The sequence below is a fragment of the Podarcis tiliguerta genome (genome assembly GCF_965153285.1).
Source record: "Podarcis tiliguerta genome assembly, chromosome: 2".
Lineage (NCBI taxonomy): Eukaryota > Metazoa > Chordata > Lepidosauria > Squamata > Lacertidae > Podarcis > Podarcis tiliguerta.
Window position 1 is genome coordinate 120739039 of NC_139535.1, and position 18787 is coordinate 120757825.

The following is an 18787-nucleotide window of genomic DNA, read 5'->3' on the forward strand; positions in this document are numbered from 1 at the left end:
TGGGGAGCCAAACTTTGGCAGACTTCTCTGGTACAACCCTGTCAAGGCCTGGCTCAATTCCAGCCCTGCTTCCTTTGGGCAAAGTCAAATATCGTGTGCACCACCCCACCAGAAAAAAGAAGAAGAAAAAGCTTAGCCACTTCTGGGGTGAATCATAGTAGCTGGCTCTTTCAATTCATGCTAACTTGGCTTTATGTCTTGAAAGTCACTAATTCAAAAGCCCACATCACCACAGATGCTTCCTGCTAGCTAGGGATAATGAGAGTTGTAGTCCAACAACAGCTGGGGACCCAACTCTGATGCAACATGGCCCCTGCACACTTAATCAATGGATGGCATGGATCCCACTTTACTTCTTAGCCCAGGCATTGCAAAGCCAGCCACTGCACACTTCAGTAGCCCTGTGAACGGGTCATCTTGGAGAATCATTTGGAGAAACACAAGTCAGCAGCTGATCACTACAAGGATAAACATGGAAAGAGGAGAGCACAAACTCAACCAAAGTCCAGTGGGGGACTTCATGCACACTTTGTGGAGGGCCATCAATACTCTTCTGAAGACGAAAAGGTTAAACAGAGATGAAAATAAGTAAGACCTTGATCATCCCAAGAGTATGCATGCAGACACATGGGAAGACCTAGGGTGGCATAATGTACACCTTCTGGAAGTCAGTCTTGAAATTATCAAACCAGTTAGTTGCCTGTGGAGAGTAAGAATTACCTCCTGGCAGGTAAGAGTTACAGAAGCAAGTTCTTCCACCACCATTTAAGCCCACAGAAAACTAAAGTAAGGGTGTAGTAGACTCAACTAAAATAAGGCTGGGTAGAGGAAGAAAAAGAACAGTGTGGACTAGTACAATTTGTAGTGCAAATCCCCCAGTAACCACCGTTATAAACTATCAAGGGTTAAACTATAGATTTCAAAGGGAGACTGCAAAGAGACAAAAAGATGGATAAGGACAGATAAGAAAATAATGTTTATATTCTCAGGATTGCTGTACATTCCAAGACAGTGGTCTGGGGGACAGAAGTGTATTTTGCCAGACAAAATGTCTGTTGCCTTGCAAAATAAACCCCTGGGTGTGTACGAGCCAGAGGTTCACTGCGGCTTGTTTCAGATAATCTAGGTGACAATTTGGCATGAGTGACTATCTTGACATAATCTGCTAAAGGCATAAAACCTTGCCTTGGTTTGGAGATGAGTGGGTTCAAAGGGTGGCTTCCCTGAAGGCAGCCCTGTTTAGCGAAGCTTTTAACATGTGACATTTTAATGTATTTTTAAATCTTTGTTGGAAGTCACCCAGAGTGGCTGGGGAGACCCAGCCAGATGGGCGGTGTACAAATAATATATTATTATTATTATTATTATTATTATTATTATTATTATTATTAAAGCCAGATTCGAACGGGGATCATCTCTCATTTCTAGTTTATGGGCCACCAGAAGGCAATCCTTGGGATAGACCCACCGAAGGATCAACCTGGTGCATTATATGTTGAGATTGTGACCAACAGACCAAGCTAATCTCTGTCTAGAACAGAGATATCCTCCATTCATTTTCATTCCTTGAAGCTGGCATTTCAAACAGCCAACAACAAGGGACACCTACCAATCCATAGCCAAGGAAGGTGTCAGCAGAAGCAAGTAGTCTGCATCTGCATCTTTCCCAGAAAGAAATTCTTGACTGCAAAGAAACTGGAGGTCTGATGAGACATTTACTTACTGAGGATAATGATAACTGTCTTGATGAGATTGATCATGGTCTCCCTGTAACGCGGATGGAAGCTGGTGTGCCTGGACATGCGAGCCATCTTCCTCTTGACGTAGATGAAAATGTGAGTGTAGACGACCACCATGATGAGGAAGATGAAGAGGTTGGAGATGGCCCAAAAGGTCAAGTACCTTCGGCTGTAGAGCGGAGCCATCCTTGAGCAGTCCTTCAGGCTACACAGACAGTGCCAGCCGTACGAGGGGATGAGGCCAAGCAGCAGAGCTGTTAGCCAGATGCAGACAATGAGGATTATGACTCGCTGGTTGGACATCTTGCTATGGAGCTGCATGGTGAACACTGTCTGGTGTCGCTCCACCGCAATGGCCAGGAGGTTGACCACAGATGCTGTCAGGCTGGTATCCAGGAGGCTCTGCCTGACAAACCAAGTCTTGAGAGAAAGCTGGGCTGTGTTGGGTCCCGTGTGGAACATCAGGAACAAATAAGCAATGCCGGCAAAGAGGTCGGCAGCAGCCAGATTCCCCAGCAGGTAATAGATCGGATAGTGGAAGCGCTTGTTGATCGCAATGGCTGTAATGACCAGCAAGTTGGTGAGAAGCACAATGATGCTGACCGTCAGGCCCAGAACAACCACCAGAACATCCTTGTTCCTCCAAACTCGGGATAGCTCCTTGCCACTGTTGTTGTAGAAGAACTCAATGGTCTCGTTGTAGTAGCACCTGGTCATCTTTTCAAATCGTCAGTCCCTGTAGAGAGTAGAGAGAGAAACAAAAAGAAAACAAGTCTTCTGTTCAGCTTGCCTTTAACCTTGGAGAGAGGGCAGGGAGGCAGGGCCAGCTGGCATAACATTTCCTGCTCATCTGAGGCACAAATTGCCCTCCAGTTTCTCATCACCAAGATAGGCACAAACTGAGTTCCCCCAATCTGGCTGTCACCACAGGGCCTGGCTCATTTAAGATAAACTTGTGTATTGTATGGCTGCCAGCAGCGTTGGCCCAAGACATTTTGCCACTTGAGGCAAAACAGAAAATGGTGCCCCCTGCCTCCTCCTCCTGAGGCAACTGGAAGCGGCCTGGGGAAGCCCTGGGGTACTGGAAGGAGGCAGAGGAGAAAAACGACCAGAGAGGCCAGGTGGCAGCGCCATCAAAGGTACTGGTGGGCACCCAGCCCCAACCTCCCCCCCCCCGGGTGACATGTTGGCAACCCCTGCAGTTGCTTCATTCATTGTTTACTGCATACTTTCATCTTTGTCCAATTCCCCTTCTCACATGCTTGATTTTTTTTTAAGAAGAGAAAAAGAAAAGTACAGGCAACGACCACTTTGTGTGCATTCAAAGCACGTGTGATCATGCATGACTGCATTGCTGTGACCTCAAAGTGGCTGGAAAAGGGGGAAGAAGCAGAACAGGAGGGGGACGGGGCAGAGTGGGCAGAGTGGACTCATGTAAGCTCCACCCACGTGCACAATGAACCACAACACAACCCCCACGCAAATCAACCAACTGAAAGGCAAATAGTTTATTGCCCCCCCCAAAAAAAACCTGGAGCCCACCAGATGTTTTGTGCTACAATTCTGATCAGACCCAGCATAGTGCTGGCTGAGCCTGATGGAAGTTGCCGTCCAAAACATCCAGAGGGCCCCCAATTGGGGAGGGAAGGCTGAGTTTCCCCAGAACTCTTCTATCTGGTGTCCAGGACATGTGCCACAGCCACTGAAGCCGTCAACACACAGGACAGGATGCAGTTGTCACAGATTGTCGCCGCCAATTCTGTTTCAAACACAAAAACCAGGATTAAACGCCAGCTAGTGAATGAGAGGTAAGTTTGGGAATCAAGCCTACATGCTCAGCCCCTCTTCTGTTTCCAAAAGATACCCTTCTAAAACCAAACCTATTTTTAAAAAATACAAATTCAAACCTTTATCTCAGCAAGTTCACAATTCAAGCTTTGACATTTACCATTGCATACAAACAAAAAATGAACAATCCCATGTATAAGCGAAATTATACAACTCCCTGGTATTCCATCATCCCTTTTGAATCTGTTCCACATAGATATGTGAGGAGAGGTTAGCTAGTAATCTTACAACTGCCCCCAACTATTTATTTATTTTTCAAAAAATGCTGACAAAAGAAGCAAAAAGAATTCTCTTTGGAATAGCCAATGGAGTAAATTACCGTAGGTGCCTGTTTCATTAAAAAATGGGCAGAGGTTTTAAATAATACACCTCACTGGAAGTAACCTTATTATGGAAGGAATTTAGGACATTGTAAAAGAGTTGGCGTCTAGTTATATTAAGGCTGCCATCCACAGCATGGATTGGGCAAAGTTCCAACTGAATTTAGATGTCAGCATGCAACAGATCAAGTGCTTTGCATGTAATGTGTTTAACATCAGGTTCTGTCCCTGTACTCTTAGCAATGCATGAAGGAGGCTATTACATGAGATATTTAATAATGGAAATTAATCTCTTGTATTAATAGGATGAATTAGCTGTTTATGGACAAACTCCTCGTGGAACATTTGATCCCTAGGGCAGGCATGTGCATGTCTATTACATTCCATTTAGTATTAGCTGAAGCAGTTACACAAAGGAATGCTATTTGGGGGGCTACATGGACTACTAAGTGTGCCGGTGGGGGGGGGACATAATAACTGTGTTTAGAATAAGCTGCACAACATTTGCATAACTGAAGTGTAGAAGCTGGGTGTTTGGAAGAATTGCAGATCTTTTGGCACCAGGGCTGTTGTAAGGCTGCCCTTTAACAGGCTTACCCCAAAGAATCCTGGGAATAGGGATGGATTATGAAAACCATTCTGGGGTTGCTGTTCTGTGCAGAGAATAGGGCTCTCCTAAGAATGAACTGCACTTTCCAGGAGTGTGACGGAAGCCACTATGTGGTATAAAAACACTTTCGGTGTCTGGTGCAGGTGTGGTTAAGACTGCTCTCCCCACTTTGAGAGGTTCTGCTCAAGTAGCAGATGTAAAGCAGGAGAAGATTCAACTGGTCACTGAAAGTGCTATTTGCTCCAATCCCTGACGGACATCTAGCTGCTAAAGGCCCATCCACTCTTTGAGAGAGGCAAACAAAAGGAGCCTCCTATGCCAGGAGCCCAACTCCAATTTGTACTTAAACATCTAATCTGTGTTAAGGGGAATAAACGGGATAACAGTTTTCCACTTTGGGCCCAAATCCTTTCTAATCTTTTGCTAGAAGCCACCCAGAGTGGCTGGGGAAACCCAGCCAGATGGGCAGGGTAGAAATAATAAATTATTATAATATTATTATTATCCTTGAACTTGGGGGCGGGGGGGGGGGGAGAGAACAGTCCCACCCACCGAATGTGGCCTGCAGAAAATGAGAAGCCTGCGGAGGATGAGGAACGCCAGAGAGTCAGGCTTCAACCTTTGCTTCACCCACAGTTTTGCTGAAGAGGCAAAACTCTTGGGACAAGATAGAGGCCAAGCCTGGAAAATTTGCCCAGATCTGATAAGAAGAAAGCCTTCCTCAGGAATATTTCCTCCCCAAGTTGTGGGTGTGGGAGATGCTGCCGCCAACATTTTCTGTTGCCACAGCTGTTCTGCCTCAAAAATTATCAAGCTGTAATGATCTGGGTTTGTTTATCTCTCCAGGGCCAAGCAGCAATCCAAGGGCACTTTGCTGCCTAGGGGGCTTCAGCTGCAGGATTTTCTCTGGTGTTCATGGCAAGCGGCTGATTCCAGGACAGGCGGCTGCTAAAGAGCCCCCGGGAGACAGAGAAGGCAGAAGAGAGAATGGGTGTTTCAGGGACAAGATACTGGGTGCTGGTCAGGGTTTCACCTACATCATCCCTACACAGATGCAGGAAAGCTATTATGAAATCTATTCTGTATTTTTCATTCTCTTCTTTAATTTTAAAAGAAGAAGCAGCTAATAAAACAAATGGATAAGTTCCTCTATTTGAAAAGTGTGCTTGTTTTAATTCTATTTTTGCAGAATTTTAATGCTCTAACTGTATTTTATTGAAATTCCTAATTACATAAAAAGTTATATTACATAGGAAATTGGGATAAAGTTGTATGACGGGTCATATGCAAATATCTTCACACACCCACACACCCTTTATCAACTGTTAAAAAAGAACCCAGCACAGGTAATTTGCAAGGAGGACCGTAGCTAGGTAGCAGAGCACATGTGGTGTGTGCAAAAGGTCCCAGAGGGAGAAGAGTAGGGATGTACAGTCATCCTGCAACCTGCACACATTTAATTTGTGCACATTTAGCTTTACACGCTTGGCAAAACTTTAACAAAAACCTCGAGTTACAGATGCTTCAGGTTACAGACGCTTCAGGTTACAGACTCCACTGACCCAGAAATAGTACCTCGGGTTAAGAACTTTGCTTCAGGATGAGAACACAAACTGTGCTCCGGCGGTGCAGCAGCAGCAGCAGGAGGGCCCATTAGCTAAAGTGGTACCTCAGGTTAAGAACAGTTTCAGGTTAAGAACGGACCTCCAGAACAACTTAAGTACTTAACCCGAGGTACCACTGCAGATAAAAAGGGGGCAGAAAAGAGGGAAAAGCTTTGGCAATCCCACCCACCATTGAAGCCAATGAGTTTTGGCTATACATGATTTTGGCTTCAGGCGCAATGTTCAGCACACAACCCCTGCAAAGGTTGAGGGCTTCCTGTATGTTACTCATTATCAATTGCACCACAGACATTATGCAAGAAGTGTCTCGACCGGAGTACTGCAGTAAGTAACCTTGATCTTAAAGGTAAAGGGACCCCTGACCATTAGGTCCAGTCGTGGACAACTCTGGGGTTGCAGCGCTCATCTCGCTTTATTGGCCAAGGGAGCCGGCGTACAGCTTCCGGGTCATGTGGCCAGCATGACTAAGCCGCTTCTGGCGAACCAGAGTAGTGCAAGGAAACGCCGTTTACCTTCCCAGCGGAGCGGTACCTATTTATCTACTTGCACTTTGACGTGCTTTCAAACTGCTAGGTGGGCAGGAGCTGGGACCGAGCAACGGGAGCTCACCCCATCGTGGGGATTCGAACCGCTGACCTGATCAACAAGTCCTAGGCCCTGTGGTTTAACCCACCTGCGCCACCTGCGTCTTAAGTCTCAGGAAATAGTGTAAAAAGGAGACTTTTGAATGCTGCTTGAGCACAAAACCATTTCTCTGATCCTGTACATTGATTCCAAACCGTGCTGAACAGTTGATTCCTTTTATCAGAAATACCACATATCATTCAGACTGATCAAGAAAGCAGAAACATGAAAATGTGGGTGCAAGGCCTGCCCCCCCCCACTTGTAAATCAGTTTGGACCCAACTGGCTCAAAGCCAAGGATGCTGACTAAACCTATTTATGGATTGCTGTGATTCACCCCAAGTGTTTTGAGTTCCAGCATAGTGAGTCGTAACTCAGCTAAGCAGCCCTAACTATAAACACCCCCAAAAAAGAAAGGAAAGGAAAAAAGATCATTTTGTGTTATGAGCATTTTATCTGGGCTTGACCATTCACAGATTGGCCATGGGCATTTACATTAAAAAGAGACAAGAGAGAGGGGCCTCTAATTCTTGGGCTTTTAAGAAATCTATTCAATGTGATTTAAAAAACAACAACAATTAAGCACATCACAAGCCTTTAACAGCTAGCAATACAAAACTCCTCATTCCAGTCTGTTAGAGTCAGTACTAATTTGTGGCATTTTAAATGCATCTGCAACTGCCCTAACTGGCAAGGCAACGTCCATCATTCCGTCCAGGGTTAGCAGAATCGGAGAGAGCAAGCAAGGCCGCTGCTGGGGGTGAAGAATTCCAGCTGTCTTAGACCCACATTTTAGTCTCTAGCTAGGCTTATGGGTGAACTGGAGATTCTGTATACAGAGTGTAGCAGTTAGGTCCAGATTAACTAATGTGGAGCAGAACTGGAATCCCAGTGAACTTTTTATAGTCTAACCTGCTATTATTTTGCTGCTGAGCATTCCATAATAATCCGGGAAGGGAGCCCAGTTCCAGTTTGCCTGGTCCCAATCCATGGCCTTGTCACAGAGAAGCCTTGGCCCTCAACCGCTGCGGCTTCCAAGGTCAGGGAATCAAATCCAGAACAGTCATCTGAGGGCACCCCTTTCTTTTTTTCTGATGCCACATGTGAAGGGGACATCCTTGGTGACACCCTTGGGTGGAGGCACACACTCCCACATGCCAATTGCCCACAGACACACACTTCAGCTCCCCCCCCCCCCGCACTGCACACCTGTGACAAGATGAGGGCCATGCTAATAATCTTCAACCACTTTTATCAAATGTACTGTAAGTGTTGGAAGAACTTCTCTCCCCCCCCCCCACACGCACAGCTACCTTCACAGCAACCCTGTAAAATAGGTCAGTATCTCATCCTTACTTTTACTGTAAGATGCAGAAAGGCACCCACAAGATAAGGCTTTAATTTAAAAAAAAAAACAACAGCTACTCTGAAGTAGCCTGCAGTTAATTCCTGAGGGCTGGTCTGTGTATGAACTACAAATTCTGGCAGACTGTGTATGAACTACAAATTCAGTGATAACTAAATGCCTTCTGCGCATGCGTAGAAGCATAAAGTTAAAGGTAAAGGACCCCTGACAGTTAAGTTCAGTCACAGATGACTCTGGGGTTGCGGTGCTCATCTCGTTTTACAGGCCAAGGGAGCCAGTGTTTGTCCGCTCCACAGACAGTTTTTCTGGGTTTTGTGGCCAGCATGACTAAGCCGCTTCTGGCGTAATGGAACATCGAAATCAGAGCAGCGCTCGGAAATGCCATTTACCTTCCTGCTGGAGCAGTACCTATTTATCTACTTGTACTTTTTGGGGGGGTGCTTTCAAACTGCTAGGTTGGCAGGAGCTGGGACTGAGCAACGGGAGCTCACGCCATTGCAAGGATTTGAACCGCTGACCTTCTGATCGGCAAGCCCTAGGCTCAGTGGTTTAGACCACAACACCACCCACGTCCCTTAATGCCTAGAAGTATACTTACCATATTCTAGGGCTGACATCTAGCAAGATCCTCAGAGGGACATATAACAATGATATGAGGCTGACATCACAAGAATGCCAGTTCCACCAATAACAAAGTTGGTAAATAAATCCCAAAGCTATTCTGAGAAAAGCACTGAGAAAGGATCAGCCCAGAATATGAGGGCTATCCCTGGGAACAGTTTAAACTCACACCAGGTCTGAGAACCCTTAAAATGAGTTTTGCAGCTCTTGTTGGCTAGGCAGATAACATCCTTGCAGCAAACAGCATCTGGGGCCAAATGGGATGAATAACTGAGTCTTTGTCCCTGGAGGATCAGTTAATCCCCTACCAGATAGAAATGACCTCTCCTCCAAATATCCCCAATGCAACAAGGGCAAGAAAGAGGCTTTTCTTATGGACAGTTGTGTCTACAGGCCGCCTGCCCCCTCTGGCCCTAGGACGGAGAGCAGGAGCATGGAAGCCTCCATCCGACAAGAGAACAGCCAAATAAAAACCTTCACTCTTGGGCCCCATCTGTACTAAACCTTTAAAGCAGCATCATACCACTTTAAACAGCCATGGCTTCTCCCCAAGATTGCTGACAACTCTCAGCAGCCTTAACCAACGACAGTCCCTGGAAAAGCTAGGACTCTTTTAAAGTGGCATGAAAATGCTTCAAAGGGATAGGGAAGACGGGGCCTTGTACAGTTAACTGTACTGAATGGGAGCGTAATGGCACAGCACTGCAGAACATGAGGAGCATCACCTGCTGAAACCCTCTCCAAGATGCGGGACTCTGTTCTTCTTCCAGTCACCATGCCAACTACTCCAACAGCCACTCCCAAGGCACAGGGTGCCGACCTTAGCACACAGAGAGGGAACCTGCGGCCACCAGACACGATCAGACTCTGCTCCCATGAGCCTTGCCAGCCGTCTCAGTGGTAAGGGATGGAGCAGCTGAAATCGGGCAACACCCGGCCTGCCACAAGGGTTAATTCTAGAGTTTAGAGCGGAGATTGCCCCTGCCCTCAAGCTCACAATAGAAGAAGACATGGCATCCGGGGGAAAGGAGCAGGAGGGATGCTCACCTCCAAAATGTGAAAAGCTTCCTCTACTGTTTTCCCTGCCAGGATCAGGAGCCTCTTCCAACCAGATCAGGAACTAATTGAACCAGGAGCACAGTTGGGGCTGCCTAGTGGGTCAAGGTTTTGGGCAGGATTGGCTCCACATACTGAACAGGCAAAGGGCTCTTTAACTCCTTCCCTCCCATGGGAACAGCAGCAAGGAGCCGGGTGGTGCTATGTTGATAGAAACTCTTCTGCATGTGAGGGAAAGAGAAGGAGTTAAAGCGCCCTTTCTGACAGAGTGAGGGTCCCAGTAAAGGGAGGCTTCTTCTAAAGGACTTTGTTTCTTTAATTGTGTTATTAAATTACTACCCCACCTTTTCTCCAAAAGGAGCCCAGGTCTGCGAACACCAACAGAAAGCAACAATATAATTAAAACGAAGAATAAAAAAATACATTTAAGACATTTAAAAACAATTAAAGATAATTAAAAACAACTAAAAACATGTAAAATGTCCACATACACTTACAGCTCATAATTTCAAGATTGTCAGGAACAGAATCTGTTGTTTCAAGTGCCTCATGAAAGCGAATGATAGGGACAGATGCATTGCACCGGGGAGGACATTTTGCCAATGAGGAAATGCTACCTGGAGGGCCCTGTCATGAATCCACACCAACTGGGCAGCACTCAGAGGTTTTCTGATGCTTATTGGGGACACTGGGGCATGCACTCTTTTAGGTACTTGGTCCCAAGCAATTTAGGTCCTTGTATGCCAATATGAGCCCCTTGAATTGGGCCTGGTAGCTCACTGGCAGCCAGCGCTGAACATTTGGGACTGGTGACACATGGTCCCATCAAGCTGCCCCATTTACCAACCTAGCAGCCATTTCTGCAGTAGCTGCAGCCTCTGAGGCATCTTCAAGGGCAGTCCCAAGTGGAGCACATGGCAGGAGTCTAGGAAGGAGGTCACCAGAGCAAGGAGAGCTGAGGCCAAGGTGTCTGAATTCAGAACTGTCTGCAGCTCTTTCGAGACAGTGGCCATAACTCCCTCCTGTCGTGAGGCATGAACAGCTCCCTGGCCCAGTCCTTAACCCACTTGTTGCTGTAGAAGACTGCTTGTGTGGAAGAAGGCAACCAACGGAGAAAGTCCTTGGGATCAAAGGCTGTGGTTGGGGCTAAAATGAGCCCTTGGGTTGCCAATTGCTTACCCATTGCAGACAATTAAGTCCTAGAATGGTATCACTGCAGTCTACTATCTCAGCTGCTGAAACACTTGCAAAAGTGTATTCGCATTTACTGCAGTGGAAACTTACTTGTGAGAAAACAGGCTACCAATTTCTGTTTTCTTCTTGCTTGGTCTGAACAGAAACCTGAGCAGGACTGAGAAACCCATGAACACCCACAGTTTAGCTATGCGCTGCCTGAAATCCCCTCTCTACATGACGATGGCAGCATATGTACAGTACCATACCTTCAAAATGCATTTACAAATGCAGCTTGTTAAGGGTGCTGGGATGTGTACCTCTGTGGGGGTACTCTGGTTCCCAGAATTCTCTGGTGGAGTCATGTGCTTTAAATGTAGGATGTCTTAAGTAAAGGGACCCCTGACCATTAGGTCCAGTTGTGACCGACTCTGGGGTTACACTGCTCATCTCGCTTTATTGGCCGAGGGAGCCGGCGTACAGCTTCTGGGTCATGTGGCCAGCATGACTAGGATGTCTTAGCAGCCTATTAAAGATCCAGGAGCCTTGTATTTGGTACCCTAGCAAAGTCCCTTGGAGCAGCCTTTCTCAACCTGTGGGTCCCCAGATGTTGTTGAACTACAACTCCCATCACCCCTAGCTAGCAAGGCCAGAGGTCAGGGATGATGGGAGTTGTAGTCCAACAACATCTGGGGACCCACAGGTTGAGAACCACTGTGGCTTGGAGTAAGGACAAGCTGTTGTAATCTTCTCTCTCAGCCCTGGTGTGGTGCATTTGCTTCTTCCCTTTCTCTCCTCTGCCAGGGAGACAACGCATTCATGCTGAGTAACAGGAAACCCCTGAGAGGGCTTTGCCATCCCAAAGCCAGTGTTTGTTTGGTTGCAGATTATTTCCCTTGACACCTGGCTTTCTCAGCCAAGTTGCTTGATGAGCTAATTAGGTAGGCAAAGTACATTCTGTAACTGGGAAATAACACAACACAGCAAACAAATGAGAGGAAGATCAAAAACAATGTGCCAAACCCAGCAGCTCCCTTCTTTCCATCTCCTAGTGAGATGTCCCATGTGCAAATTCAGTTCAGATATTTGTTTGTTTTCAACTGGTGTCTGGATACCAGTGTTTAGTGGTTTGGTTTCTAAATGATTTTTGAGACCTGCCCAGAAGCGCACCGACTGGGAAGAGCTGGCTTAAGAACACAAGAAGAGCCAACTGGATCAGGCCAGAGACCTAACTAGTCCAGCATCCTGTTCTCAGAGTTGCCAACCAGCCGCCCAAGGGAAGCCTGAAAGCAGAATCTGACCACAGCAGCAGCAACTCTGCCCACTTGAGATTCCCAGCCACTGGCCTCCTTGAGGGGAGGCAGAACGTAGCTGCCATTGAGAGGCTTCTCCTCCATGCATGCGTCTTGCAAAGCCATCCAGCCTTGATTTCAGCCATGGCTTTGTGGACTGCTCTTGAGCAAGTTCCTTTCCCTAACCAGAGAACCTAAACGGCATAATGAAAAGGATTTCCCGAGTCGCAGGGTTCATTTGAAGATGAATTTACCTGAGATGTATACATGAAAATTGCTATCAAGTGTCTGATGACAATGAGAATCAGCCTTAGCTTCTCCAGGCTTTTCCACATCCATGAACAGATTTGCATAGCTACCTGTCTTGCCTGACAGAGAGTTCTGTAGAAGAGGACTGCTCCTCGCTTATTTTGTGACATTTGCCTGGTCCTAATAAAGGTACTGCCCAACTGTGGAATTTGGAGACCTTCATTTTTGTTTGCCTTCAATTTATTAGGATAGGACTATTTGGTTGACTGAAGGAGAACAGCAAATGACCCCCTCCCCCCATGCCAAGCTGCTGCATTCCAAGTGCTTGTTTTGACCTATAAGTCCTTAGGGACATTAGGAAGTGCCTCTCCTCACAGGAACCTGCCCTAATGCTGCAATTATCCTTGGAGGCCCTTCTTTGTGTGCACCTCCAAAAGGGGTGCTGAGAGAGGCAACACAAGACCAGGCCTGCTCAGCGGTGGCTCCTCAGCTGTGGAATGCTCTCCCTAAAGCAGCCTTGCCCAGCCTTGGGTCCCAAGATGCTGCTGGACTGCAATCCCTGGCCACTAGGCCATGCTGGCTGGGCTGATGGAAGTTGCAGTCCAACAGTGCCTGAGGATCCAAGGCTGGGGAAAGCTGCCCTACAGAGATGTGCCTCGTGCCGTCATGATCAACTTTTGGGCGCCAGGGAAAGACGGGCCTGTTGACCCAGACAGTTGGCTCTTAACTGGAGTCGTACCGTGTGTGGTTTGTAGCTTCCATGTTACTACAGGATGAGTATTTTTAGTCAATAATCTTCTTTTACTGATGTACAAGCGACGGTTAACTTACACAGGGGTCACATTCTGGGGGTAACTCATAACGTCAGCATGGTGTAGAGTCCAAGCACATTGGGTTCAGAGGCGAGGGGGGGTTTTGCCAAAGTCCTTTTCCATGGACACCCCCCTTCCCACCACCTTTTTAATTTTTTAAATTTTTTGCCCAATGTGAAAAGCTGAATGTGACAAGTTAAATGCACGCTACTAGTTTATATTATGTATCCTTTATCACTGTAAGTCACATAGAAGCGAATGAATGCAAATAAATAAGAATTAGATTATACCATCCAAGGCTGGTCAAGTTATTTGGGGCCCTGAGGCAGCGAATCCCATAACAGTTTTTCCCTGCTGGTCCTCCGGATAACATTGGACTGCAGCTGGTAGAGGCTGCTCCATCAGGGCACTGAGGGCACTGCTCCACCCCCCACAACCTGCCCTTAGCCAGCCCCTTCCTGGCTGCCCCAGGTTCAGGGGGCAGCACTGCCCACCAGCTCCTTCCTCCTTCATTTCCATATTGCCCTGCAGAACTCAGGATGGGTGGGGGCAAAACTCAAATGAGTGGCTGTGCCTGTTGTTGGTTCTGGTTCTCCCTCGGTCTGGAAGCCAAGCCTTCTGAAGAACGATGCAGGGAGCTGGGTAGGTTTAGCCTGGAAGAGGGGAGTCTGAGAGAAGAGAGGAGAGCCATCTTCAAATATCTCAAGGGCTATCACGTGGAAGAGGGAATAAGCTTGTTTTCTGCTGTTCCAGGGGGCATGACCCAAAGCAATGGCTTCTTGGCTTTACAAGAAAGGAAATTCCAACTCAACATCAGGAAGAACTTTGTGATGATAAGAGCTGTTCGACAGTGAAACAGGCAGCAGCAGAGCAAGCCAATTGGGCGCCTGGGGCGGCATGCGTGCCCTGCGCCAAGGGGCAGGTCCAGGTGGGGCAGGATGCTCCACGGGGCCACTGAGGAGTCTCCCTGCCTCCACCCACTCAGCCACCCTACAGGAGTGGGTGGGCTGTCTGGGCAGTGCAGAGCCTGCGGGCACTCAAGCCACCACATCTCTCCCAGGATAGATGTGTGGTTCAGGTGTGCTGCAGGCCCCATTGTGTGTGCCGCTTGGCATTTTGTCACCCTTGAGTGGTGACACCCAGGGCATCCCGCCCCCACCACACACCCCTTCCTCCGCCCCTGGGAACAGGTTCCCTTGAAAGGTGGGAGATTCTCCTTCATTGGAGGTTTTTAAGGAGAAGTTGGATGGCCACGTGTCATGAATGCTTTGAGATTCCTGCACTGCAGAAGGTTGGCCTAGATGATCCCCAGGGTCCCTTCCAGCTCTACAATTCTGTGATTCTCTGTTGGTCTCCCTGCCTTTCACTCTTCCACTTCTAAAGGGCACCAGCCACCACTACGACAACTCACATTCTGGCTGTAGCTGATGGGAACTAGAGTCTGACAACCGTGGGGGCCACAGATTCCCCATCTTTGTTCCATAACATGAACAAGGCCACCTAAGGGCACAGGAGAAAGAAAGCAGAAGCTGCCTCCATCACCTGGGCCCAGAGAAGGGAGGCTCTGGCAAGTGCCACTGTTCTTCCTTGAAAGAAGAACACAGCTAGGCCTCTTCATCCCTGGCACCACTGAAGCATGGAGAAAGCCCACCAAACCTCGCCTTTCGGGTCACCACTCAAATCCTTCACACCTTACACCAAACTACCGCTTGATGCACTCAGCTCACACCACCCACTTAAAGCACATTGCTTTCCGCTGCCACCCAGGAATCCTGGGAAGTGTAGTTTATGGAAGGTGTTGGCGATTGCAGCCCTGCGAGAGGTAAACTGCTGCTCCCAGCCAGGGTTCTTTGGGGGAAGCCATGCGCTTGAGTTGTGTGGTGCAGACAACCTTGGAGTGCCAGGAAAGTAAAAAATAAGTAGAAAGGGCTGGATTCAACCATGAAACCCTCCCTTGCATGGGGCTGTGCTGGGAGCCCACAGGGTAGGGTGCAGGGCCCTGAGCCAACAGCTCCTTCCCTTAGCAACAGAGAAAAGAGGCTGCCATTGGTTCACTTCCCCGTGACATCCTAACAATGGCAGCAGCAACAGCCAGCACAGCAGGGTCTGCGCTGGAATGTGGAAAGAGCAGTTGGATGGGTGAGGTGGCAGCGTTTGGTTTTAACTCAAACTTTGCACTCTGTTCTGGCCATCCAAGAACCGGGGATTGGTTTCCATAAACCACGCACCATCTGGCCTTCTTCTTAATCCCAATTATGCTTATTGGAGAGCTACTGTATGTTACAAACTGAATGGAAGGAAGGACAGCTGGGTGAGTCCCTAGTGTATTTCCATCTGAAGAGGGATGGAGAAATAGCAGACCTTCAAGGCAAGAATAAGATCCCTTTTCTGACTATGTCCTGTTTCATGGCCATGACTGATTTGACCCAACTGTACTTTTCCTGTTCCAGCTGTGCAAGCTACAACCAGGTTTGCATGCAAGACTGAGCCAATCCATGGCCAAATGTGAATGTGCAAGTGTGAGGGTGTGCACAATAAAAATCATGTCTGCTCCATTCCTCCCCTTGTCCTGCTGCCACACTATCTAGAATTAGCCATGGCTTGGCTTCGGTTTGTCTCACTCTATACAAGCCACAAGCTGCAGCCAAGGTTTGCTGTTGGCTTGCTACTTATGGTTTGTCTGGGGGAGACAAACTATGAGCTTGGGCTTGGAAGTAGCACTGAGCCAAACCATGGCTTAGCTTGGGGGGACCACAGCAGCAGCAGGGCGACTGGGGGAGGAGGGAAGCTGAAGGACTTCCACTAGCAAAAAGGGGCTTCCTCCCCCATCCTCCAAATGAGCTCAGGGGAGGAGTTCAGGAGAACCTGCACATGGCAGGGGGAGAGGAGTAATCATTCTTGCACTGATGGAACAATTGCCATAGAACCATGCTGAATTTCTGCCTTTGTGTGAGAGAGAATGTGGGCAGATCTACAGTTTGAACAACAAATGTATTTGCTGAGTGTTTGCTGACCCCACAGCAAACGTTCATGTGTGTAGATGGACCTTCAAAAGCCCAAGTCTGTGGACCCTGGCCCAGCCATTGCTATAAACATATGCAGCTATGTAGGTCAGCCCCACTTTCCAGATGCTGGTGCAGAAGGGGGGGACCTCAGGCCTGGGGCCCCTTCAACTGTGGCCCTTCCCTATCTGGTCCTCTGAACTCCCTCTCAGGCCCACCCTCTCTCCCCAGGCCATGCCTCTCCCTGGCTTGACCCTCAAATTGCATGGTTTTGCCTGGCGGAAACACATCCATGAACTCTGACAGGGCCTCTTTGCTTTTCTGGGTGGAAGATAGTGAGATGCTTGTGTTTGTGCAGAAATTGTTCCACCCACTACTGACATGTGGCCCCCCAAAAGGTCTCTCTGAAGGGAATGTGGCCCTTGGACTGATAAAGTTTCCCCACCTCTCTGCTAGTAGAAATTCGTCAGGCAAGTCTGCTACTTAAGGCTTTGGCTTGGGGTATGTAGCCCACAGCCGATCGGCATCGGATCCCATGTGCAAAAGAGGCTTCCTTGGCTGTCATGTGGCCAGGCTGGGCCAGGGACTCCTGAAGGCACATCCACACATTGCAGTTCCTTGTGTTGCCTTCAGATCCTGACATTACAACGGCAGAGTCCCTGAGCAGGTCTGGGTGTTTTACTTGACAGTCTCACCCAGGAAAGATGATGAAACATTCCAGATGCCAACTAACGCCATGGGATGGATGGAGTTCATTTTAATCGTTTCAGGGAAATAATAGTTCCATTGAACTCTAGGACCTACCCGTCACTAAGCACTGGGGAGTGAACGCAGCAGTCCTATAATCTCACTCCTTATAATCAGTACCACAAACTGTCATAGGGAGATATGAGGTGTGTGTTTTAAATAGCAAGGTGGAAACCTAGTCATGGTATATTTGCCAAAGGTGATGACAATAGGTATTAGTAATTCAAAGTTGCCACTCAAGTTTAAAAAGAGGAAGTGTTTGAGCTGATTTTTAAAGCATGTTTCTGTTGCTACCTGCTGATCCCCCACCCCCAGAGTATACCCGAGAACAGCAGTTATGGCACAGATGCCTTTGTGAGTTCCATAACCCCACCTCCCACCCCCGAGAGCATCAGCATCTACTCTGGCGTGACACCCTGAGTAAGCACCCATTTTTCTACAGAGCCTTCCTTGGTTCTCTCTGGGGACAGACTAGAGAGGGAAGGCTACATCACCAGAGAAAGTCCCACGGCCGCTGCTTCTTACATTTCTCCCCCTCCTTTGCTTAGGAGCCAGAAATTCAGGTGGTGACCCCCCACCAGGCTGCATTTGGTCCACAGGCCATTGGTTACTGATCACGGCTCTATGTTTTCTTTCTCTGCTGCTTGTTATCAGCTTATCCTCTCAGCTTCTCCTATGTCAAGGTCTCACCCTTAGGATTCTTCCTCCTCATTTCTGTGTATCAAGGAGAAAACCAAACTAGGGTTTTAATAAGGGTCTCACATTGCTCTGGGCTTAGTGATGTCTAAGAGGCTCATTGAAGGTCTGCCTGAGGAATGCTTGGGCAATGTTCGGTGCAGACACATAGGACCGTATCCAGTGTTGGTCTTACTTAGAGTAGACACACTGAAATTAATGAACTTAACGTAGCCAGGTCCATTAGCTTTAATTGGTCTACTCTGAGCATTGATACAACTCATAGTCAGAATCTTCATCTGCTTCGTCAAAAGTGTAACAATTGACTATGCAATCAAGTCATAACAGCCAAAATTCAATGTAGTGCTGAGTGGGGTATGTGCATGGAAAGTGAGTTTCACTCACACAGTGAGTTTCCTACTCTCTCCCTCATGCCTCCTGAGTGCCCCCCTTAAACTCTCCTGGGGATCCCCCTCTAGAGTAGATCTGGGGAGTGCAGGGGCTGTACCGAAGTGGGGAGTCTCATTACATGATTGGCCCTTGTTCTACACACCCAAGAACTTTCTTGAATCATGCCCAGGGCTTTTTTCAGCCAGAACTCGCAGGAACTCAGTTCTAGCACCTCTCAGGTGGGTGCCCTTGCCATTCAAAGAGAACAAGGGAGGCATTCTGGAAAAATAGCACACCCTACATTTGTATTCATGCAGCACTTTGTTTGAGGGCAGAGAGTGATGCTCAAGTGCCCCTGATTCCCCGAGACCCAACATAAAGGATGCTTTCGTTTTGACCATGGTAGTCCCTGTGGCTGAGAAGCACCAGCATTGTGTGTGCAATTGGAAGAAATGAAGCAGTCATCATCTTCTCTCCCAGAGCCCACACATTTGTGCTAAGCCAACAGCACATGCAACATGTGCAAGGGGCAGTCCCTGAGCTTTTACAGAATGAAGCCGCCTTTTTCTTCGTCTTCTGAACATGGCTGGCAACTCCTGTCCTCCCTGTGATGCCTGCATATCTGCAGCCAAGATGCC

At 47.9% G+C, this 18787-nt stretch overlaps 1 protein-coding gene and 1 long non-coding RNA gene across 4 annotated transcripts in view; one reads left to right on the forward strand and one right to left on the reverse strand.

The window, feature by feature from the left end:
• LPAR2 (lysophosphatidic acid receptor 2) overlaps positions 1-18787 on the reverse strand; it is a 53356-nt gene that overhangs the window by 10099 nt on the left and 24470 nt on the right. For all 3 annotated transcript variants that reach the window (XM_083428317.1, XM_083428319.1, XM_083428318.1), the window contains one exon: positions 1724-2475. In XM_083428317.1, coding sequence (XP_083284443.1) covers positions 1724-2456 — 733 coding nt within the window. In that variant the 5' untranslated portion in view covers positions 2457-2475. The remainder of the gene's footprint in view (positions 1-1723; positions 2476-18787) is intronic.
• LOC310671936 lies at positions 2121-5669 on the forward strand. Its single transcript, XR_014508293.1, has 2 exons — positions 2121-2258; positions 5364-5669. It is a non-coding gene; the product is annotated as an uncharacterized lncRNA (long non-coding RNA).